The sequence below is a fragment of the Paramacrobiotus metropolitanus genome, unplaced genomic scaffold (genome assembly GCF_019649055.1).
Source record: "Paramacrobiotus metropolitanus isolate TYO unplaced genomic scaffold, Prichtersi_v1.0 Parri_scaffold0000002, whole genome shotgun sequence".
Lineage (NCBI taxonomy): Eukaryota > Metazoa > Tardigrada > Eutardigrada > Parachela > Macrobiotidae > Paramacrobiotus > Paramacrobiotus metropolitanus.
The window spans coordinates 2,016,114-2,036,393 of NW_026570222.1; the positions used below are offsets into that span (position 1 = coordinate 2,016,114).

Genomic DNA, 20,280 nt, shown 5'->3' on the forward strand with positions numbered 1-20,280 from the left:
CTCGCAGTGCCGTATAATTATGGAATATGTCGTAGCTCATGTTGTACATACTGCACTGATGATCTTGTGCTCCAAATATAAGTTTAAGTAGTGCGACCGCGAAGGCTGTGCTTTGTTTTGTTGGTGGCTGTTTCCAAATAAATTAGTTTTTAAGAAGTGTAAATGCTTGCAGTAAAAGCCACAAAGACAAAATCTCAATCTGAACTGATGTTCGCAATTCAGTTTATTCAATGCTAGCAAAATCCGTTTTGCCGATTTTGAAGGTGACATCATTTACATATTTGTTAAAGGATCATTGGGACCTAAGCCGGCCTGTTATAATAAGTTTGATGCGAATCGGCCTCTTATCTGAACTAGCAATTTAGTGTCAACCATCATAATTTTTTGAGCATTCGATATCGTTTTCCCGTATGCATAGAAGATTCATCGAAGAAATGTTTACAAATCTAGGTTTCCGTATTGCAGTACTGGTAAGTTACAAACTAAAGATTACATACGAATCTAGGAACCCCGCTGTTTAGCGCAGTCCACTATAATGCCGCGGAAACATGACCACTGAAAAAAGTGTCATTAGTTCAGACAACTCTTTCTTCGAAACTTAAGTACGAAAGAACGCCCATACCAGAAAGAGGCTTCACTGCAATAAAAGTACAATACAAAACAAAAAAATTATGAATGAGAAAGAGCCATAATGGCATAAACTATAACAGAGGAAGGCGATATTTCTACTCTCTGCGACTCGCGATATATCGCGAACATTTACGCCGCTGACACAACCAATATCATTCGACTAAAGTTCAACCGATCGATTCCGCTCCCGGAAGTTCAGCATTTCATGCTTTTCAGTGCGGCTGGAAGAGGAGGATGGCGTAGGCCCACTGTGCTGCTGGCCTTGACGGCTAGATTGATGCCCTTCACCTGGTCGCTTCATCAGTTCGTATTCATAATCCGAGAGAATTTTGCCCGTGAAGTACAATATCTGGTATGTCTCTTCTTTGAAAGACTTAATAGGATGAAAGATATTAGTCTTGTACCATTGTCGAGTGGCGGATGCGCCACGAACCGCCAGTTCCGCCGGCGTCTTGCCAGGATCTAAGATCAACAGCCCAAGCTTATCCGTATTATACAAACAGTTATCGGCGGCCGCCCGGTCGCCGTCTTTCTTGGCTTTCGGCTTCTCTCTGGGCTTTTTTTTGTCAGTCTCACATCCGGTCACTTCCAACCCGATAATGGTGCGACTATGTCCCGAATACTGTATGTACATTGGAGCAACGAAACCCTTCGTGGCTTCGGTGGCGAAATATTCTTGCACGAAGGTGAACAACTGATCCTGCACATCCGTCGCGCCGATCACACTGCCAAAGTCCCGGATCACGCAGTCAATGCGCATGGAGTGGAAGAGTGCCTGGATTTCTGTAGTACCAATCCATTTCGATGTCTCCACGACGTTGTGCTCCAGTTCCGTCGCGGCGAAGAAGTCAAATCCTCGTTCCCATGCCTGGTGGATGAGAAACTGCAGGTGACGAATGCTGGGAATGTAGTTGCCACCCAACTCCTCCATTAGGCGCGATTGCACCGCCGGCCATTTTAAAAGAGACGAGATCAGCATCTGCATTATAAATATTCAAAAGGCCAGTAATGAGTAGTATCGCTTTTTCAGTTTCAACAATTAGAAACTATTATTTATGAGATGCAGCTGAACTAGTACTGTACAAATATATATCATTCTGCATACCGCTGCTACCACAGAATGTTCCAAGTTTCAGCAGTAAATCAAAATCATATCGTGCATGTTATACCACTTTAACACTGACAAAATAATGGTTAAATTTAAATCGTTCACACGAATAAAATTAATGCAAACCCACCTGTGCATTTCGGTAGCCACATCCCCAGCCACAATCCCCCAGATCTTTGCCATAAAATTCCACGTAATTACAGAGCAGCAAGATAGGCATTTCTTTGGCTCGCTCCACGGTTTCCCTCACATGCTCCAGCACCAAACCGTCACGCTTTTGGTATTCCGAATTTTCCTTATTCCACTGCGTCAGCGCTTCCAGCACAGCATTGATTACGTATTCTGCCTCTTTACTCTCATCAACCAGAGATTGCAGTGATGCAAGAAATTTCGAAGCATATCCATCGCCCACGGGGACTTTTTCGTCATAGGTGAAACCCTCCAGTATGCGGTCGGTCAACACGGGAGCAATGGCGCGAAGAATGTCCACTGGATTTCTGGGATCACTGCTGGTCCAGTCCATGGAATTTTCACTGTCACTCTGCTCAGGATCGATGAGAGCTTTGTACAGGCTGTCGGTCAGTTCTTTGCGCATGGAGGCATCAATATCCTGCTCTCTGTTGGGATTCCGCGTGGGATACCTTCGCAGAACCCCAATGCTATCGGACGAAGACATTCTGATTTTGGTGAAGATTCGTAAATCCTTTAAAAAAACTCCAAAGTATGTTTTCCGATGCGGCCTGAGATATTCATCTCGCCGGGAATTCTAATTAATGGATACGATTTATCTCGCGTTGTGGCACCAGGAAGAGTTAAGAAAACAGTCGACAATACAAATTCATGTATACTCGTAGTAATAGTTACGAGAAATTACATAAACCATAGTAAATTACGTATTAACAATGGTCAACGGAAGCATATAAAGCGATCTCGTTACTGTGTTACCGTAGAACTGAGTAGCGTGGTTCAAATTTCAAAACATGATACAGTACTTACGATTATTTTCCTAAATTTAAATATTAGGGCTGGTGCATCACGATAATATTGTAGTGCGTAATTGCGTCACCTGAAAAGTCTCACAGAAACGGAGCCCGGAGGGCGGAAATGCTATGAACAGGGGATAACCAAACGTGTTACGAGGTTTATGGTACTGTAGGTCTCGCATATGTACAGTTTGACTGGTTTTGCAGTTCACTGCAAAGTGCCGATCGCCGATGTCTGTCACGTAGCACTTGGTTCAATTGGTTGTAGTTCTGTAGTCTGTTCTTTATTTACGGTACAATTAATTCGCGGTGTTCTCATGATTTTTTCGATTCGTGCTGTCACATACTACCGCTTAGCACGCAAACTTCAACTGAGTGTATGCGGCAACTGTAAACAGCAGGCTTGTAGTGGGCTCTTTTCGCATCGAAACTGTAGCGCAGAAGCAGCGAAACCGTCAGTTCCCGAAGTATCCTCTTGGGGTTCCAAAAAAGTCAGACAGAAGCAATTACAGCGAGCGAAGGAGACAATTATGGCATCTCCAGACCTGGAAGCTATTTTAGCGCCGCTGCGTGCATCTGTCAAAGAGCAGGTAAGGTTGAAAACGTGTGGCGCATTTGTGGTGCTTTGGATTCACTAGATGTACAGTATTCTGAATGCCGGATTGCATCAGCGAGTTTTCCACATTGTCAATTTGTCATTGTGCATGAATTATACATGAACTTTAGGGCGACTACGTGCGGAAACTCAAGGAATCGAAAGAATCGGATAATGAGCTAGCACGGGCGGTTGCCGAATTGAAACTGCGCAAGCGTGTCCTTGAGGACAAGGTTAGTTGGTTCACTAACGCAGTACTGATTATTCTAGGAACAACCACTGGGTCGCCATTGTTTCCGGCTATGGTGTCCTGATGTTGTGTTGTTCCCTCCAGGAACTAGAATTGACTAAAGCCAGGGAGGGCGATTTTGACCGGATTAAAATGGAAGATCTGATTAAGCGGCGCTTTTATTTCGATCAGTCGTTTGCCATTTATGGAGGTACAGTACTGCTGCTTTCACCTTTTTATGTTTTTCGCAACTGTAGAGTTTCCTGTGTAAAGCATATTTTTATCACACTGCATGTATAAGTTTGCTTTATATTTTGCTTTATTGTAGTTTCGACTTGTGTTCGTTCGGTTTTGATGTGCCGTGTGCGTGGTTTACTTTGCATAATAATAATATACAAGTACTGGTGCGTGCGACTAATCTTTACTCGAAAATTTTCCATGTTTTCATTCGTATTTCATACGTCTGTTAAATTTTTCTTATATGAGTCTGTTAACTATTAGGAAGCGTAGGTCGTTTTATTTTTTTTGGCTCTAATTTTTTTCCCGTTATTGTGCTTCCGGTTTGCCGTTTTCATGTGCGCTGCATCAGCAAATTGTGTTTTTAGGTGTAACCGGCTTGTACGATTTCGGTCCAATGGGATGCGCTATTAAGACGAACCTTTTGAGCGCTTGGCGGAAACACTTCATACTGGAAGAACAAATGCTGGAAGTGGATTCCAGTTGCGTCACACCAGAACCGGTTTTAAAGTAGGGCCATCCGCACTGGACATCTTGTTTGTCTGTACTCTGTAGTTTAATCTTGGTTAATACGTAAATAGGGAAAAATGCTATTTCTACTGCAAATGCGTTCGCACTTTGCCATATCAGAATGAATGACTGAGTTCGAATGCTTGGCTTTGCTTTGCAGAGCATCCGGTCATGTTGATCGTTTCTTGGATTACATGGTGAAAGATACGAAAACGGGTGATTGTTTCCGTGTGGATCATTTGATTAAAGCACATCTAGAAGATGTCCAGAAGGATAAAAAGGCCCCTGATGACAGCAAAGCTCGCGCGAAGGAAATTATCGCTACCGTAGGCATTCACGTTTGAAAACAGCATGCTCCAAATGGATAGATGTTTGAGTTTGTGGGTTTTTTTTTTTGCGAAGATCGACAATTTGAATAGAGAGGGTTTCCGTGACGTCGTTCGAGAATGGAAGATGAAATCGCCCATAACTGGCAACGATCTGTCCGATCCCGTTGAATTCAATTTGATGTTCGGTGTTTCTATTGGACCCACCGGTTTGGTGCGAGGGTGAGTAAAGATTTTGTATACGTACACTGTTTTCGTTTTTTACATCATATGATCATGGTCACGCTTTTGTGTCTGGAGTTGTTGTTGGTGATTTCCTGCTGATTTTGTTGGTATTGTGAATCGAATATAATAGAGTGGAATTTCAGCGATTTGTTTTTCAGATATTTGCGTCCGGAAACAGCGCAAGGAATTTTCGTTAACTTCAAGCGTTTGTTGGAGTTCAATCAGGGAAAGTTGCCATTTGCATGCGCTCAAATCGGCAATGCCTATCGTAACGAAATCTCCCCACGAAGTGGTTTACTGCGTGTTCGGTAAATATTCGTTGCGAATTAGTAACGCAGAATGTTAGACATACCTTTACAGTATCTTGCCTGATTTATTAGAGAATTCACAATGGCAGAGATTGAACATTTTGTCGATCCATCGAACAAAAACCACCCTAAATTTGAAAATGTGAAAGATTTGGAACTGAATCTGTTTGCCGCATGCGATCAGATGGACGGTGAAGCAGCAAAAAGAATTCCCATTGGGAAAGCTGTGGAGAGTGTGAGTAGCTGAGTCTGAAATTCAGAAAATGTTCTGTAGATTCATAGTTTTCAATAACAGTTAATGCATATCCTGTGTTTTGTTTAGAAATTAGTGGCGAATGAAACTTTGGGGTACTTCTTGGCGCGGGTGTATCTTTTCTTGGTGAAAGTTGGTGTTGATCCCAGCAAAGTTCGCTTCCGGCAGCACATGAGCAACGAAATGGCACATTATGCCTGCGATTGTTGGGATGCGGAATTGCTAACGAGTTATGTGAGTTGAGGCTTTACATACAGTCTTACTTTGTCTTGAAGTCACTCAAGCAACCTTTTTTCGTGTAAAATTTTTTTGGCACATGAAACATTGCAGTAAGACAGGATCACGTTCGGAATAACCTTTCTGTGGTTTTAGGGCTGGGTGGAATGTGTCGGATGCGCGGATCGATCTGCCTACGATTTAACGCAGCATACAAAAGCTACGGGAATTTCACTGGTGGCCGAAAAGCCTCTTCCGGCGCCCGTTACTGTGGACGTTGTGGAATGCGCACCGAATCGTGCCGTTGTTGGAAAGAACTTCAAGCAAGACCAGAAAAAAGTTTTGGATCATTTGGCAGCTTTGTCGGAGAAAGATACTTTGGCTTTGGAAAATGAACTAACTTCAACAGGGTACAAATTTAGATCAGTAAAGGTTGTGAACATAGTGAACCTTTAACTGCCTATTTAGTGATAAAATTATACCCATCGCAGCCAGTTTAGGTGGTAATTTTGTTTGGGTGAACGTTCAATCAGTCGATTTCACTGCTGCTCTTTCAGGAAATTTTCGATCAATGTTGACGGTCAGACGTTCGAGCTGACTAAGGATATGGTGGAGATTAAGAAGTACCAGAAAACTAAACACGGTAAGAAAAATATTGCATCGACGTATACAATAAGACTGATTGAAAGCATATTTTTAGTGGAGGAATTCACTCCCGGTGTGATCGAACCGTCTTTTGGCATTGGGCGCATCATGTATTCGGTTATGGAGCATACATTCCATATTCGGGAAGGCGATGAGCAGCGAACTGTATGTACAACGTTTATATGTGCTGTCTTCACCTTTAACATCTGGTGTTCTGCCATTTTTTTTATTTTCCAGTACTTTTCCCTTCCTCCCGTAATTGCCCCGTTCAAGTGCTCCGTTCTTCCTTTAAGTGGCAATCAAGAATTTCAGCCGTTTGTCAAACAGCTTTGTAAGCTGCAAAGATCACCCGCTTTCTGAAGTTTGCATCTAACCGGCATGACTTGTTTTTTTTTGTTTCTGAATGTAGCCCAAGCATTGACAGCTAGCGATATTTCCCACAAAGTGGATGATTCTGCTGGTGCAATTGGACGTCGCTATGCGCGCACAGATGAAGTGGCAATTCCATTTGGAATTACCATTGATTTTGATACGGTGAATAAGAAGCCGACAAGTGTTACTGTTCGGGAACGCGATAGTATGGAGCAGATTCGTGTGGGGGTAAGACCTTATCCTATGTGAATCCAGTTTTCTGATGTCATTAATTATATTTACCTTTAGATGGATGAAGTTGTTCCTTTAATCGCTGATTTTGTGGCGGGGCGAGCGAAGTGGGCAGATGCGCTGAAAAAATATCCGAAATTCGTACAGCAAGAAGCATCGGCCAAAAAGGAGTAGTAAATCACTGAAATTCTGTATGCTTTTTACTAATTTTGTATGTTTGATCTGGAGCCAGAGAACCTAACAATTTCAGTTTTATTGTTTTTATTGATTTGTGGTTCAGTTACAACGACAACCGGTTGTCTCGTTATGTTCTGACACAATTAATACATTTAAAATTATAAAAGTTCTCTAATGATCACAGTTTAGCAACACTCGGACGAAGACTCAAAAAGGAATAGCCACGCAATCGAACAAACGAAGATTATAAGGAGGACAGTAGATTGCTTGCGCGCCTGGCTTTACGTAACTCCGTTTGTAGAAGGTACTGTCGTTTTCGAAAATAGTTGAGTAATTCTTCAAAATCAATGTCAATTTTGGAGCCTGACGAAACACGGGAACTGTTCTTGGGAATGCCGACATTTGCTGTTTCTTCTGAATGTTTCTGCCACGGAATGCAGTCCAGTCGCCGTTGTAAAATACCGAACGCTTCGCTCTGCGGTAACAGCATTAATAAACCGTACAAAGCTTTCACTAAATAACCATTTACCGCAGGATCGAGCAGCTGCATACGAAGATCTGTCAACAAAAGAATGCAAAAGTACTGTAATCCTTGCAAATATTGCAACGAGGTTGAATTTAGTCTAATAATTAGGCATCAGTTGATACCAAAAGACAACGAACAATTGGCTCAAAGTACAAAACCAAATCTTCCTGTCATCGCCTCGAAGACAGAATAATTGCTATCTAAACCTTAAAGAAACACTTACAGGTGAATACAGGTGACTCAATAAGTTGTATCAATTTATCAATTTCGCTGAGATGTTCCACGGTGACATCGATATCAGCAAAGACCTCCAAGATCGCACAGGCATGCTGATATCGTTGAGTGAGCAGACACAACGCCACAGCGGCCACAGAATTATTTGCCCAACACCGGTACAACTTCTCAAACAATTTGTGAGTTGCTGCGGTAGAAAAGTCCTTCAGAAGATTGCGTAATTCAAATAATTCCGAGGCCGTTAGCAAAATGCTACTCAGCGCTTGAACCATAATAGACGCAAATTTCGGGTCAGCTTCTTCAAGAAGAATTTCCGCAATGACCTCGTAGATATCTTGGGCACTTAACAATAAGCATAGCTGGCGAATCATGAAGTGTCCCCGCTCTTCCAGCATCGAGCGGTCACCTTTAAATATCCGTAGCAATTCGCCAATGAATCGCCGAAAGTATGAGATCTCGGGCTGGTTTTCCGACGACTTATACATCACCTGCAGCTCTACAACAAATAAAATTCAAGTATGCGTTAATATTAAACTCCATCTGCAACACACTTACGATCACAGACCGAACTCAGTTCTGCAAACACTTCCAAGGTCGCTAATATAACTTCGTCGGATGTATCCTGGATAGCGACTAACAATGCAGGAAATAACTTGTCGATTGATTTGAACGTCCGTCTAGGAAACATAATAATAAAGAATCGATACAGCATCGACTACTCAACGGTAATCTATTTACATTTAAACATTATAATTATTTACGATAAGTAGTGCCACCACAAGACTCACAACCGGTGAAAATTTGGTCCGTAAGGAGTGCGTACATTGTACGGTTTCGTGTCAGAATGAAATATTTACCGTGCTATAGTACTCGTATGCAGGCCCGTCTCTAGCTTTTTTGATGGGGGTGGCGCATAACTTCGCGCCAGTTGGAAAATGGCCGAAAAATTGAGGAAAATCGTAGACTTTTTTTTTGAAAGTGGCTTTTTTGAGCCACTTTCCTACGATTTTCTTCAACAATTTCGGTGCGCCCCCCTGCGCCAGTCCCATTTTCTCGCGTCTGCGCCAGTTTTCGCGCCATGCGCCAGCTCTCGGCGCACTTTTTTCAAAAATTTTCGCTCCCGAAGTGCGCCCCCCCCCGTAAAGACCTGCTCGTATGCATTAAAAAACATGCGCGAAAAATTACACAAGGATATTAATATCCCAACTTACACAACATAATAAAGATTAAGTACATTCGCAAATTAGCAGAATTAATTACCACTTTAGCATCTGCATCTTGTCAGATTCTCTGAAGTTTTTGAATCCTACCTGGGTACCAAATCAAAAAGGCTGTACACCCATCGCAAACAAGCCAGTCTGGTAGGCACGGCATCATGCTTCAAGTTCACAATCAAAACATCCACAATGCCATGTAAATCCAACGTTAAGATGCTGCACAAGGAGGGATACATCATACAACCAGTATCATGTATCCATTCAATGCTGAACCCTAACTATACATACTCATCGCATTTCTCTGGAGTATCCTCCATCTCTCTCGGAATCAGGCGAACCAACTCCTGATTAACTTGTTTAGCGTTCTCCCTTACATCTGCAAGATAACCGCAAACAATCCAGAAACGTAATCGAGGTTAAGATATCATAAATAACGGGAAAAAACAAAGCGTACTTTTCCGGCTGTCACTCTCAAAAGAGAGACACGGCAAAACAGCAATAAGAATTCCCGATGCAAACGGCAGCATCCGCTCTCCTGAAAGTTTGATGAACTGCTTTATCCACAAAATGGCAGTAAACTGTACCAACTCGTCTAAAAAAATAATCCTAAATTACTGATCTCACAGAACGCAACAAAATTTTCGCTGCCACCGCAATCTCACCTTGTGACTGTGCATGAGCAATCAGAATGTTAATCATTGCTGCATAATCCACGTTCTGGGGACTTGTAACGATGCCATGGAGAAATTCTCCCAACAACGACTCACATCTATCAATGACAAGCTATTAAATTGCCGTATTCGACCAAGGATGAAACCATTTCTTACGTACGCTTTCCGGATTTCCAATCTGGGATCGCTGAGAATTGTAAACAAACCGTCTAAAATCTCCGGTAAATAATCGAGGATGTTAACTTCCGGTGCAGAATCTAGGACACTAATCTGACCAAAACACAACAGCAAAATTATAAAAATGTGCGATTAAAAATTCAACTAAAGGAGAATGATGGCCGTACCCAAGAAACCAAAAACTGTTTGACGAAGGGGTTTTTTGCATAAATGCGTTCACGGAGCAGCGGAACAAATATCTCCAAATCAAGGGTGCGGCTTTCTATTACGACATCTTTTACCAGACGATCAAGAAGCTCGGCACCGTTTTTGGTATTGGTATCGGAATCCGCGCATAGCTAAAAAGCTACAACTATTACTTGACAAAAAAACAATCAAAGGATATCAAACCTATAGAAAACGTAAGCATTCGCTGGAAGCATCACTTAAATTTTACATGATTATCAAAGATTATGCGATTTACCTTGCTCAACACATCAAATATTTCTGGAAAATACGGCATCGACGTTTCCCTCGCTACTTTAACCACATTGTACAAGGCTTCGCAAGCGAAATAGCGAATTCGACTGTCCGCATCGTTAAAACACGCGATGACCGGTTTGATTATTTGGGGAAGATAAATTCGGATGTGCTTTCCCAAAGCAATCGACGCTGCAGCCAACCCGATCAGGCCGCCTTTTCGATAATGCCCTGTTGCAAAATGTTGAATAATTGCAGGGACATTTCAGCGCCTTTATTCGTTTGAAAGCGTTGGCAAAACTCACCATTATCGGATAAAGTCAAATCCTGAGCCAAAACTTTGATAAGTTTTTGGATCATGGCTGTGTTATTGGTTGTCACGAATTCTTTCATCATCCTGAGACGGAAAATATGAAAATTAATAAACGCAGAGCACAGTACAGAGTCTATCGGCACAGTTTCTGCATAATATCTAATAAAATGACTAGAGCCAACTTAAAATTAAAACAGTACTGTAGTATTCGTACCTTTCGACTTCCGAAGCAGCTGTCTTACGTTTTTCGTAGATCTTCTCTGTTAGCAAACGCAACAGGTTTTGGTTTAATGGATACAAATCCTGGTCGGAAGCCATCACTGCGCTGCCGTTTTTGTCAGAAGTAATTCAATCAATGCCCCATGCAACAATCACAGCAGATTCTATAAGCATTAGTCGATTAGCGACAATACGTTCCAAAAAAAACGAAAAAATCAACAACAATCAATTCATGGCACACCTCCAAAATTTCAAATAGGCAAAACTGCAAGTAGTGCAGAGCTAGAGCAAGTGCCTGTGCACTAGGAAAAGTTAAACGGGCAGTGTGACGCACCATGGATTTTGCAAAATATTTTGCCTTAAATCAAAATATGTCACAATCGCACCCTTTATTTTGCAGTTTATGGTGAAAGCACCCACCAAATTGTAAATGTGAACTGAGTCTTTTTCCTCTTGTGCGCCGAAAACATCAGTTACTTTATTAACTCGTTATCCGGATAATCATGGATGACACTCTGGAAATCTGCGTCGAGAGTAACGAATTCGACGCGGAGGAGGAAGAGGTAAGGACCGAAAGGTTTCTCTTAACTGTCGTTGGTGTCCCAGCTCGCAGTCTCGCATTATTAGCAGTTTAGCATGATTATAGTACAAACTCGCTGTGGACTGATGTGTGATTAAGGGGCCCATATACCAGAGTATGTAAAATGTGTAGTTTATTACCGTTTGGATGCCGTAGTTTGAATTCCTTAACGCGGTCTCGTGTGTTAGCGGAGTTTTGATTCGCGTGTAACCGTGTTGTACTTACGTAGTTGATTCAACTAATTCCATCGAGTTCGGTCGCGGAGTCTTCGCATGTGTCGTCGGGCAGTCGTACCCCTTCCGCCGTGCGCTCTGTGAATTCCGACAGCCGGAACTGTTCGGACGACGAATCTGACGGCGATCACCGACCGAGTCGAAAGCGCAGAAAAGCCATTATTGCCAAGGAAAAAACGGAATCCTCCTCCGTTCGTGACAACGGTGGGGATTACTGAATATCGTAGTCATCAGCTAAACATCACGTATCTAGTATGTATTGTGTACGGTAACAGATGGACGTAATTCACTGAATTCAGCTGTGGAAATATCAGCAGCAGCGCATCCCAGTGGAGAGCAACCTGCATCTAATCACCAATCCAAACGTTCGCATAATTTCAAGCGGCCATCCGACAGGAAGCCGATTCCAACCGGAAACGGCCCAATGACCATTCATATTAATAAGCATTTCCGAGGAACCGTTCAGTCAGCGCCTGGGAGTGAGTATATACCCCTTCGCGGCATCGGCTTGCGAGAAAATGTCCAGACAGCTTTAATAACATAATGATTTTAACGCATGATTTTAATTTTCTGGTTTTGTGGGATTCTCACGCTGTGTGAGATTTTGAATAATTTTTTTGGATTTATTTACTTTCTGGTATTTTTGCTGTGTGGCTCGGCGAACATCTTTAGGTGCCCAGATGTTAAACCGTCAATGCGCTTCGTGCATTGCAAAGCTTTTATTCTGCTTCATGCCTCTTGTTTGCATATCAATACCCCCAAATTTAGAAATTTGCCGAATGCATCGCTGCTTGCAATGCCGTTTACTAGCGGTTGATCGGTTCCGTGTACGATTTTCTCAGTTTTTGTCTAACTTCGAACTATTCTAGTCATTTTTAATTGGCTTCATCCTTCGCTTTGCTCATTTTACTAGTCTCGCTTCCTAAATGCTGTATAAAATGTTTAGCTTGTCTTGCTTGGGATCCACTTGCTACCGGTGGTAATTTCCGTGGTGCCAGTATGTTAAATGGCAGTGTTTTACCGGGAGTCAAGCCTTTTGGAAGCCTGGCGGAAGGTATCAATTTTTCATCCCGCTTTCATGGATGACAGTTATTTGAGTAAAAGTATTTTTTTAGGTTCTTGTTCGCCGGTGTTAGCTGGGCTTCCTTTTGTTCGTCCCGTAATACCGTTACCTGGTGGTAAGTCAGTTCATCAGTTGTTTTCAATCTTTTCTAATAAATTGTTTTGCCTGTTTTTGATCGAACTGCAGTTTATGTTTTTACGAATACATATGATTTACATTTAGTACATGTTAACATGTAGATAATAACTAAACGCTACTCAAAATAATGATAGAGCGGCCCCCAAGCGGGTCAAGCCAATGTCCTTCCATACTTAATTGCCTGTTTTTGTATAGTTGTCGCTCCCGTGCTACCTCTGCCGCCGTTGCATTTCCGCCCTGAGCTGGTGGGAATGCGACCCAAAATGCCACTTGTATCTTTTGGACGAATGCTGCCAGTTCCTGGCAGTATGGGGCCACCAATTCCTCCTTTGCCTTTGAACATGAGGAATATGGCACGATTAAGGAACAACGCGGAAATCAACCAGCAATATTTGGCACGGAATTTTGATCCGCATACGTTCCAGATGAAAAGAAACAGAAAGAATTGATCCGTGTAATTTAAAAGTTTTTGTAGTCGTTCTTCGCTGTTAATTTTTCTTATTTTTGTTTCGTCGCAAACGGTCGCAAACGGTTTTTGCTTACTGTCTTTGTAAGCTAAATGATGAAAGATTTTGGATTTTATTAATGTTACACTTATACTCTCATAATCTCTCATGTTAATTTTTGAAAATGTTATGTTATTGCTTTTAATGACGTTCGCGTGTGTTCCGAATTAAAAATAATTTCCTGTTTGATTATTTTAATAAATAGTGTGAAGGCATTTGCTCGTTACATGGCTTACGCCGTCATAAGATTACAAATATTATTTTTCTGTAGGCAATTTTTCGCTCGTCGCAGGCATAATTTTATCTTGGGCGATGTAACCATTAAATCATATCATCATTTGCGTACTTTAAAATTTTTTGTATTTTGAATTTTGTGAGGGATACTTCTTTTAAGCTAAAATTCAGCGACCGATTACTTGTAAAACGTTGCGGTACTTTTGGAAGCAGCGATAACTGATTTGCATCATGCTGACGATGAAAAATCTTGGATGATAATTTCTGCGACGTGTTCATCTATACGAGTACGCATGTAATAGTATTCGAAGTGTTCTTCCTCCCTCACTCGTACTTTGGAGAAACCAGTTTCAGTCGCCTCCTGTAGTGATTTTGCTCTTACAATTGTTAGTCCTGGATTGTACTGAAAGCGGTTGATTCTCTGATCCGAGGCCGTGAAGCGCTGCACGTTCCTGTTTGAGAAAATGACTAAAATTGAGATCGAGAGTGAAGAAGATGGGTCAGTGAGACCAGTTTTCGTTGCTGCTCCGCCGCCCGTTCCGACACCCAAGATCTACAAATACCTCAGCCTTTTTACGCTCGTGGTGCAAACTACATCGATTATCCTGCTTCTGAGAGTCACACGCACTGCCGCCGGTGAAAAATACATTTCCTCCACGGCAGTGACGATGACGGAGGTGTTAAAAGTGATCATTTGCCTGGTTGTGATGTTAGTGCAAAGCGGTAACAGCAGCCTGTTGTTTTCGTAAACTCACATCTGCATGGTGGAAATTAAGCTGTTATATTATAAAAATACGTTGTATAGGAGGGGACGTTGTGGATGTTGTGCGGACGTTGTACAACGAAATTTGGATGAAACCCAAAGAGACGGCTAAACTAATCATCCCCGCAGCGCTCTATACGGTACAGAATAATCTCCTTTTCCTGGCGCTGTATCACCTGGACGCTGCTACGTACCAAGTAAGTGTAACTTATACATTCAAATTAATTTAGTAGTAAATTGGGTTTCATTAATATTATTTAAATTTTTAAACTAAAACTAAAAACCATATAATGTTTAAAAGTTGATGTTAGTTTATTGTGATATTATACTAATTTGAGATAATCCATCGGTTTTCATCCATCAAGTGATATTTTCATAATTTTAAAAATAGTGTTAATCATATCTTCTAAATTCTTAAGTAAGAAATTAATTTGAAATTAAGTGTAATTTATTTTGGATTGTCATGCTACACTTACAAGTTACATAGTAAATCGTTTTTGCCTGAACACGTTATGCTTATTTCAGAATTTGTACTTTGTTATTTTTCGCTAAAATTGTCTTCGCTTCCTTTCAGTGATCAGAATCTTATAATTTTTATCACTTATCTGTTAAAATTTAGGTGACTTACCAACTGAAGATTTTGACCACTGCTCTATTTTCCGTGACTATGTTATCAAAAAGGATTCAGATCCATCAGTGGGGAGCGCTTGTACTGCTGACTGCTGGAGTGGCATTGGTTCAGGTGAGAACTGAAAAAACACTGTCTGATTTGGTAAAGTGTTTTTCATTTTTCAGAAAATCAGGTGTCTCAGTTCTTGAATTCTCGCATAAAATCCAGTAGGCTTTTCGGCTTTTGTTGCCTTTTTTTGCCGATTTTTCAGTTTGTCGGTATATTATTGTGGTGCCACATCCAGCTATATACGTAACATAAGCCCATCTTCCCTTTTAGTTGCCATCAGGAGAGAGTAAACCTAACAATAAAGCGCCGGATGCCAGCGTCGTGGTTGGATTGGTGGCCGTGATTACAGCATGTTTTTCCAGTGGATTTTCCGGTGTTTATTTTGAGAAGATTCTGAAAGGCAGTCGTACCACACTGTGGATAAGGAATATTCAACTTGGTATGGTGTTTTATAGTTTCATGTTTTATGGCTAATATTTAATATAGTTTGTTTTTTTATAGCTTTTGTATCTATGATGAGTATGCTTCTTTGGGCTGAACTTAACAGAAGTTTGTTTTAGGTGCTCCCAGTGTGATTTTGGGATTATTGGGAGTTCTCTTTAACGATTACGAAGCTGTACGAGATAAGGGCTTCTTTCAGGGATACAATTACCTCACCGTGCTGGTTATTTTTTGTCATGTGAGTGAAAATTATTACGTTTTCATTGTCCGTGTTACTTTTGAAGCATGCTAGATAACTATTTTTTTCGTTGGTTAACAGGGTGTTGGAGGTATTATCGTGGCATTGACCATCCGCTACGCCGATAATATCTTAAAATGCTTCGCCAGTGCTGTATCCATCATACTATCCTGCTTTGTTTCATACGTATTTTTGAATGATTTCGTTCCAACGATGTAAGTATTTGGAAACAGAATAATTTTGCTTTCCATAAATGCACAGAAAAAGATATCTGCGGTAAAACATTTCCTTTTTTTAGCAGTAATTCATATTTTTTCTTCTGCAGTGCTTTTGTTTTTGGAGCTGTGATGGTTATAATAGCAACGTTTCTGTATGGATACGAAAAACCGGACCCTGTGCCGATCCATAAAGCTTAAAACCGGTAAAATTATGGTACTGGTTGTTATTGCACAGCACAGTTTGCTGTTCTGTGTAATTCATTATTTGATGTGATAGTATTCACACCGCAGTCAAACGACCTCTGTTATCTTACAGATGGTCCAGTGTGCCAACATTTGGAACAGTTACGCAGTTTTTTGACTGCGATGTTTTACCAGTGATCTCGTATTTGCTGCTCGGTTTTACGTATTCAGAATTCAGATACTTTAGTTTCAAATTGATAAATGGGGAAAGTGACACTGCCTGTGCATAAATTAAATTAAGTGGGAAATCCGTCCGAAAAAACTACATCCGTGTATTTTTGCCGCAGTGCTTCTTCGAGGGCTTTGGCATTGCTCCAGTCTCGGGTTTCCACCACGCAAGTGACTGCGACACTATAATAAAAACGACCTTGTTGATAATATTGATAATAATCAGATTTTCATCGACATGTGGATGCCAAGATTAAGTATTTTACCTGAAAACATCGTATCTCAGCCAGGCACGCTCGTGGAATATATCTTTCAAACTGACATCAAGTTGGCAGATGAGCTTCGTCAGTTCTGCCATACCGCCAGGTCGGTCACTGATGACAACTCTGCAGCATTATCAGAAATTACTTAGTTAATTAATTTTCGTATTTGCATTCAGATGGTGTACGATCTTTGCCATAGAATCAATATGAAAACGTTCCATACTCCACAGTACTCGCACTTTTAATTAGTTATAAACGTACCGGAAACGGCACAACCGTCCATCTGCCGCCAAACCGCGCTCCAGACAACGACCGAGAACCGTTGTATCGATGTTTCCGCCGGAAAGAGGAATAACTACCCTAGAAAGTTGTCATTTTAAGTATGATGGAATATAAAAAATTACGTGCGTTACAGCAAAACCTTGACCCACGCGTACTTTTTGCCTACAAGTTCGGGAAGCTGTCCGGAGAGAATGGCAGCTAGTCCGACCGCACCAGCGCCTTCGCAAACGACCTTCTCCATTTCCACCAGTCGGAGGATGGATAAGGCAATGAATTCCTCCTTAACGACGATCATTTTATCCACTAAGGGCGCAGCAGTGGCAAAGGAATTAAAACCCACAACGGGCACCGATAAACCGTCGGCCAAGGAGGAACTAGTGGGAGTGAATACCGGCTTTCCTGATTCCATGGCTGTCCAGAATCCGGGAGAACGCTCAGATTCTACACCGATTACCAGCACGTTAGGACGCATGGTTTTAATGGCCACTGCGATGCCGGCCAAGTAGCCGCCACCGCCTACGGGGATCACCTACAAGACACCGCAGCCACTTTTATCAGCAGTTAGCACGACTGCAAGAGGGATTTTTTAAAAATATATTCTTACAATAAGTGGTATTACACATGCAAATTGCACAAGAAACAACACAAGTGCACTTAAACATTATTTTGTTGAAAGAAAAAAATGTGCTCGTTATCGCTGGTACTTACCACGGCGTCCATATCAGGCACTTGTTCAAGCATTTCCAGACCACATGTCCCTTGTCCGGCTAATATCCACGGATGATCGAAACCGTTTACGTATGTGTAATTCTTTTCGCATCCCATTCTCATGGCATACTCTTTGGCCTTTAATAACGTGGTATCGTTATAAGTAAATTATTATATTATGACAAAAATGAATTGTTGATTCATTTTAACTGCTGAGTAAAATCAAATTCAGACCATAATAACCAACAACACGAAATTCATTAGTATTGGAATGAATTTATACTGACTTGTCAGGATATGCTATTTAATTACGACGTTGAAACTGATTTATGTAGCCTGGTTACTTTCTAGTGTTATATGCTATAATTCTCTTTGTTATTTGACGAAAAATTGGAAAGGTATTTAACAGTGAGCACGTTTTTCTCAGCTACCTCGGCGATGTTATCACCGTGAATGATGACAGTCGATCCGTACTGTTTGCATAAGGTCACTTTCATTAGAGGTGCACTTTTTGGCATAACCACCGTAACCTGCCAACCACAACGGCTACACATCCATCTCGCCACACGTTATGACCGGGATCAGATTGATTTGCAAGGAGATTACATAGCCCAACTTACCGGAACTCCCAATTGTTTGCCGTGATAAGACAGTGCCAAAGCGTGATTGCCGGCCGAACAAGCAATGACACCGGCAGCACGTTGTTTCTGCGTTCAAACATAACAGTCGTTCAGGGAAAGCAATGCACCAACATTTCTCATTACCAACAGTCAGTAATTACAAGAATTTTGATGGGGTTACCAGTAAAATTTACTTACTATGAGCAGTGTTCTCAGCTTCGATGTGGGTAAATAAAAAACTCTAACAAGTCGAAAGGAAGTGGTTATGCTATAGACTTACAGGCTTCAGTCGGAGGAGAAAATTCCTTGCTCCGCGCTCTTTGAAACTGAAAACAAAATCAACGTGTTAAATTATATTTACAAGGTTCGCGCTAAACTGCATTCATCGCAAAATTTACTTTCGATGATATTTTGAGTTACAGAGCCAGGAAGAAAATACTGATAAAATTCTATAACTGTGTATCTGGCTGCACTCGGTACTACAGATATAGTTTAATGTACGTATGTTATGATCGGCTTGTTTGTTTGTATAATTTTTTGTCTTGCATTTACAGTAATCGTCGGTGATACATTACCTTCCGGTAAACTGAAATAGGTCTTTTTTGAAATAAATATTGACTCCCGTCATGGCTGACATATGCGATAGCTGCAAAACAAAATGGCGTTCAGTAGAAACATAGCTATCATCAATATGTAGTGATACATTTATTCGGAAAAAGGCAACGCAGCAAATATGGGCAAACGCTAATCATACTACTTTAAAATTTGATTTATTTTGCAGCACTACTCGTAGTGATCACGAATGTTACTATGTCATTAGGAGATTCGTAAAAACTTTTCTCCCGATCACTAAAAGGCATTTTTCCATTCGATTACCGTGCACGGCGTCAGTTGTATTCCGCCTTTCAGCATATAAGCAGCTGCCGACACATCCTCAAATGTGACCTGTATGGGGTTCTCCGGATCACACCAGGGATCGAAAAGCGGATCGTCCGGGCGCTGCGGCGCAATTGTTCCGCGCCGCAACACGACCGGCTCAACGAAGCCGATTTCAATTTCGTCATCATCCTCTTCCGTGGGCACCGAGGTGCCGGTGATACGGCGCAACCGCGGACTGGAAAAGAGTTTCTTCGCGCTGGACGGTCGACGGGAGAAGTCGCCGACGAGCACTTCCGGCAGCGGTGAATTGCGTTGTGGCCCCGGACTGGACACGGATGACACGCTGTCCAGTTCGTCATCGGTGGAGGCACGCTCCTCGGTAATGGAGCCTCGGCTTAGTTGTCTGATGAAGCCGTTGGAACCGTCGTTAGAAGAACTTTCCGGCGTCGATGGCATTTTAATAAAATAAACACATATAATAAAATTTTTCGGGATTAAAGACAATGGTGACGTTCGAATGATAAAAGTTGGTTTGACGTCTTACTGCAGGCCTTCGCTGAGGCTACGAAATAGTACAGCTAAAAACATCAACAATTTTTTGCGCACTCACAAACATCAACAAGTAAACTTTAAACGGAATAAAACAGGATCTAGAATTTACACTTGTAAATCATATGACATGCGCGCTATGTATGGACGAAGACACTACTACTGCTAATATATTTCGTCCATATTGTTCGTAAGTTATTCCCTTGGCCACGCGCCAAAAGGTAGACATCAGCTGAAAGTCATCAGATAAATGTTCAATTATGTGACACTAGAGGCTTCGCTTGCATTCAGAAACATTTTTTCTACCAAAACGCCATAGATATTGTAGCTTAAAAGTACGCTGCTTGTAGTAAATGGTAATACTGGTAACACTTAATTCGACTCGAATCGTTCAACCGCCGAAGATTTCCGTGCTTCGAGATGCGAAGCTACGGTATATCAGCAGATACGCTAACACCTGGAATTCTGGATACTTCCATAATAATATTGTAGAATCATAAAATGATACTGCAGTAACGCAATGTATCGCGCGTCCCTAGTACGGTCAAGCACGGTTACCTACTCAGTAAATTGACCATACGGCATACGTATACGTTGACCATACGCATAGTGCA

General features: G+C 41.6%; 6 protein-coding genes across 7 annotated transcripts; 3 read left to right on the plus strand and 3 right to left on the minus strand.

Annotated features, from left to right (window-relative positions):
* Window positions 1-556: 556 nt before the first annotated feature.
* LOC129585567 (zinc finger-containing ubiquitin peptidase 1-like) lies at window positions 557-2,742 on the minus strand. Its single transcript, XM_055478290.1, has 2 exons — window positions 1,869-2,742; window positions 557-1,609 (listed from the first exon to the last, which is right to left on the minus strand). The coding sequence occupies exons 1-2, from the start codon at window positions 2,412-2,414 to the stop codon at window positions 791-793; spliced, it is 1,365 nt and encodes a 454-aa protein (XP_055334265.1). The 5' UTR covers window positions 2,415-2,742; the 3' UTR covers window positions 557-790.
* A 174-nt stretch (window positions 2,743-2,916) lies between these two features.
* On the plus strand, window positions 2,917-7,226 carry LOC129584367 (glycine--tRNA ligase-like). The gene is made up of 15 exons (XM_055476529.1): window positions 2,917-3,311; window positions 3,448-3,549; window positions 3,651-3,756; window positions 4,151-4,292; window positions 4,453-4,618; window positions 4,695-4,840; window positions 5,002-5,151; window positions 5,224-5,386; window positions 5,474-5,638; window positions 5,777-6,030; window positions 6,178-6,263; window positions 6,321-6,430; window positions 6,503-6,596; window positions 6,675-6,865; window positions 6,926-7,226. Exons 1-15 carry the CDS (start codon window positions 3,039-3,041, stop codon window positions 7,040-7,042), a joined length of 2,265 nt encoding a protein of 754 aa, XP_055332504.1. The 5' UTR covers window positions 2,917-3,038; the 3' UTR covers window positions 7,043-7,226.
* LOC129584379 (protein VAC14 homolog) lies at window positions 6,931-11,082 on the minus strand. Of its 2 annotated transcripts, XM_055476548.1 has the most exons (13): window positions 10,857-11,082; window positions 10,635-10,726; window positions 10,334-10,560; window positions 10,038-10,208; window positions 9,854-9,963; window positions 9,685-9,791; window positions 9,477-9,614; window positions 9,311-9,398; window positions 9,116-9,238; window positions 8,361-8,482; window positions 7,795-8,301; window positions 7,575-7,603; window positions 6,931-7,520 (listed from the first exon to the last, which is right to left on the minus strand). In XM_055476548.1, exons 1-13 carry the CDS (start codon window positions 10,958-10,960, stop codon window positions 7,290-7,292), a joined length of 2,049 nt encoding a protein of 682 aa, XP_055332523.1. In that variant the 5' UTR covers window positions 10,961-11,082; the 3' UTR covers window positions 6,931-7,289. The 2 variants fall into 2 exon arrangements, with proteins under 2 accessions (XP_055332523.1, XP_055332515.1); XM_055476540.1 differs by having other exon boundaries at window positions 6,931-7,603.
* Window positions 11,083-11,233: 151 nt separating this feature from the next.
* Window positions 11,234-13,600, plus strand: LOC129586405 (uncharacterized). Its single transcript, XM_055479638.1, has 6 exons — window positions 11,234-11,424; window positions 11,671-11,878; window positions 11,950-12,153; window positions 12,621-12,728; window positions 12,790-12,852; window positions 13,071-13,600. Exons 1-6 carry the CDS (start codon window positions 11,365-11,367, stop codon window positions 13,322-13,324), a joined length of 897 nt encoding a protein of 298 aa, XP_055335613.1. The 5' UTR covers window positions 11,234-11,364; the 3' UTR covers window positions 13,325-13,600.
* A 59-nt stretch (window positions 13,601-13,659) lies between these two features.
* LOC129584079 (UDP-N-acetylglucosamine transporter-like) lies at window positions 13,660-16,411 on the plus strand. Its single transcript, XM_055476187.1, has 8 exons — window positions 13,660-14,338; window positions 14,421-14,575; window positions 14,998-15,120; window positions 15,328-15,496; window positions 15,618-15,736; window positions 15,818-15,951; window positions 16,062-16,157; window positions 16,271-16,411. Exons 1-7 carry the CDS (start codon window positions 14,080-14,082, stop codon window positions 16,150-16,152), a joined length of 1,050 nt encoding a protein of 349 aa, XP_055332162.1. The 5' UTR covers window positions 13,660-14,079; the 3' UTR covers window positions 16,153-16,157; window positions 16,271-16,411.
* On the minus strand, window positions 16,168-19,914 carry LOC129584068 (L-threonine ammonia-lyase-like). Its single transcript, XM_055476176.1, has 10 exons — window positions 19,115-19,914; window positions 18,814-18,884; window positions 18,519-18,564; window positions 18,239-18,325; window positions 18,050-18,148; window positions 17,619-17,756; window positions 17,066-17,439; window positions 16,890-16,988; window positions 16,632-16,751; window positions 16,168-16,548 (listed from the first exon to the last, which is right to left on the minus strand). Exons 1-10 carry the CDS (start codon window positions 19,571-19,573, stop codon window positions 16,434-16,436), a joined length of 1,608 nt encoding a protein of 535 aa, XP_055332151.1. The 5' UTR covers window positions 19,574-19,914; the 3' UTR covers window positions 16,168-16,433.
* Window positions 19,915-20,280: the final 366 nt, after the last annotated feature.

What these genes read in the sequence shown, in the direction of transcription:
- LOC129585567 (XM_055478290.1), bottom strand. Translation starts at nt 2,414, where the DNA reads ATGTCTTCGTCCGATAGCATTGGGGTTCTGCGAAGGTATCCCACGCGG. An exon ending in GTGGCTACCGAAATGCACAG is followed by an intron (nt 1,610 to 1,868) that starts GTGGGTTTGCAT and finishes TTTATAATGCAG; the next exon opens with ATGCTGATCTCGTCTCTTTT.
- LOC129584367 (XM_055476529.1), top strand. Translation starts at nt 3,039, where the DNA reads ATGATTTTTTCGATTCGTGCTGTCACATACTACCGCTTAGCACGCAAA. An exon ending in GTGCATCTGTCAAAGAGCAG is followed by an intron (nt 3,312 to 3,447) that starts GTAAGGTTGAAA and finishes CATGAACTTTAG; the next exon opens with GGCGACTACGTGCGGAAACT. An exon ending in GTACCAGAAAACTAAACACG is followed by an intron (nt 6,264 to 6,320) that starts GTAAGAAAAATA and finishes GCATATTTTTAG; the next exon opens with TGGAGGAATTCACTCCCGGT.
- LOC129584379 (XM_055476540.1), bottom strand. Translation starts at nt 10,960, where the DNA reads ATGGCTTCCGACCAGGATTTGTATCCATTAAACCAAAACCTGTTGCGT. An exon ending in AACAGTTTTTGGTTTCTTGG is followed by an intron (nt 9,964 to 10,037) that starts GTACGGCCATCA and finishes TGTTTTGGTCAG; the next exon opens with ATTAGTGTCCTAGATTCTGC. An exon ending in TGCTCATGCACAGTCACAAG is followed by an intron (nt 9,615 to 9,684) that starts GTGAGATTGCGG and finishes TTATTTTTTTAG; the next exon opens with ACGAGTTGGTACAGTTTACT.
- LOC129586405 (XM_055479638.1), top strand. Translation starts at nt 11,365, where the DNA reads ATGGATGACACTCTGGAAATCTGCGTCGAGAGTAACGAATTCGACGCG. An exon ending in CTCCTCCGTTCGTGACAACG is followed by an intron (nt 11,879 to 11,949) that starts GTGGGGATTACT and finishes GTACGGTAACAG; the next exon opens with ATGGACGTAATTCACTGAAT. An exon ending in CGTAATACCGTTACCTGGTG is followed by an intron (nt 12,853 to 13,070) that starts GTAAGTCAGTTC and finishes GTTTTTGTATAG; the next exon opens with TTGTCGCTCCCGTGCTACCT.
- LOC129584079 (XM_055476187.1), top strand. Translation starts at nt 14,080, where the DNA reads ATGACTAAAATTGAGATCGAGAGTGAAGAAGATGGGTCAGTGAGACCA. An exon ending in TGCTGGTTATTTTTTGTCAT is followed by an intron (nt 15,737 to 15,817) that starts GTGAGTGAAAAT and finishes GTTGGTTAACAG; the next exon opens with GGTGTTGGAGGTATTATCGT. An exon ending in AATGATTTCGTTCCAACGAT is followed by an intron (nt 15,952 to 16,061) that starts GTAAGTATTTGG and finishes TTTCTTCTGCAG; the next exon opens with TGCTTTTGTTTTTGGAGCTG.
- LOC129584068 (XM_055476176.1), bottom strand. Translation starts at nt 19,573, where the DNA reads ATGCCATCGACGCCGGAAAGTTCTTCTAACGACGGTTCCAACGGCTTC. An exon ending in TACAACTGACGCCGTGCACG is followed by an intron (nt 18,885 to 19,114) that starts GTAATCGAATGG and finishes TTTGTTTTGCAG; the next exon opens with CTATCGCATATGTCAGCCAT. An exon ending in TGCCTGATATGGACGCCGTG is followed by an intron (nt 17,440 to 17,618) that starts GTAAGTACCAGC and finishes GGTGTCTTGTAG; the next exon opens with GTGATCCCCGTAGGCGGTGG.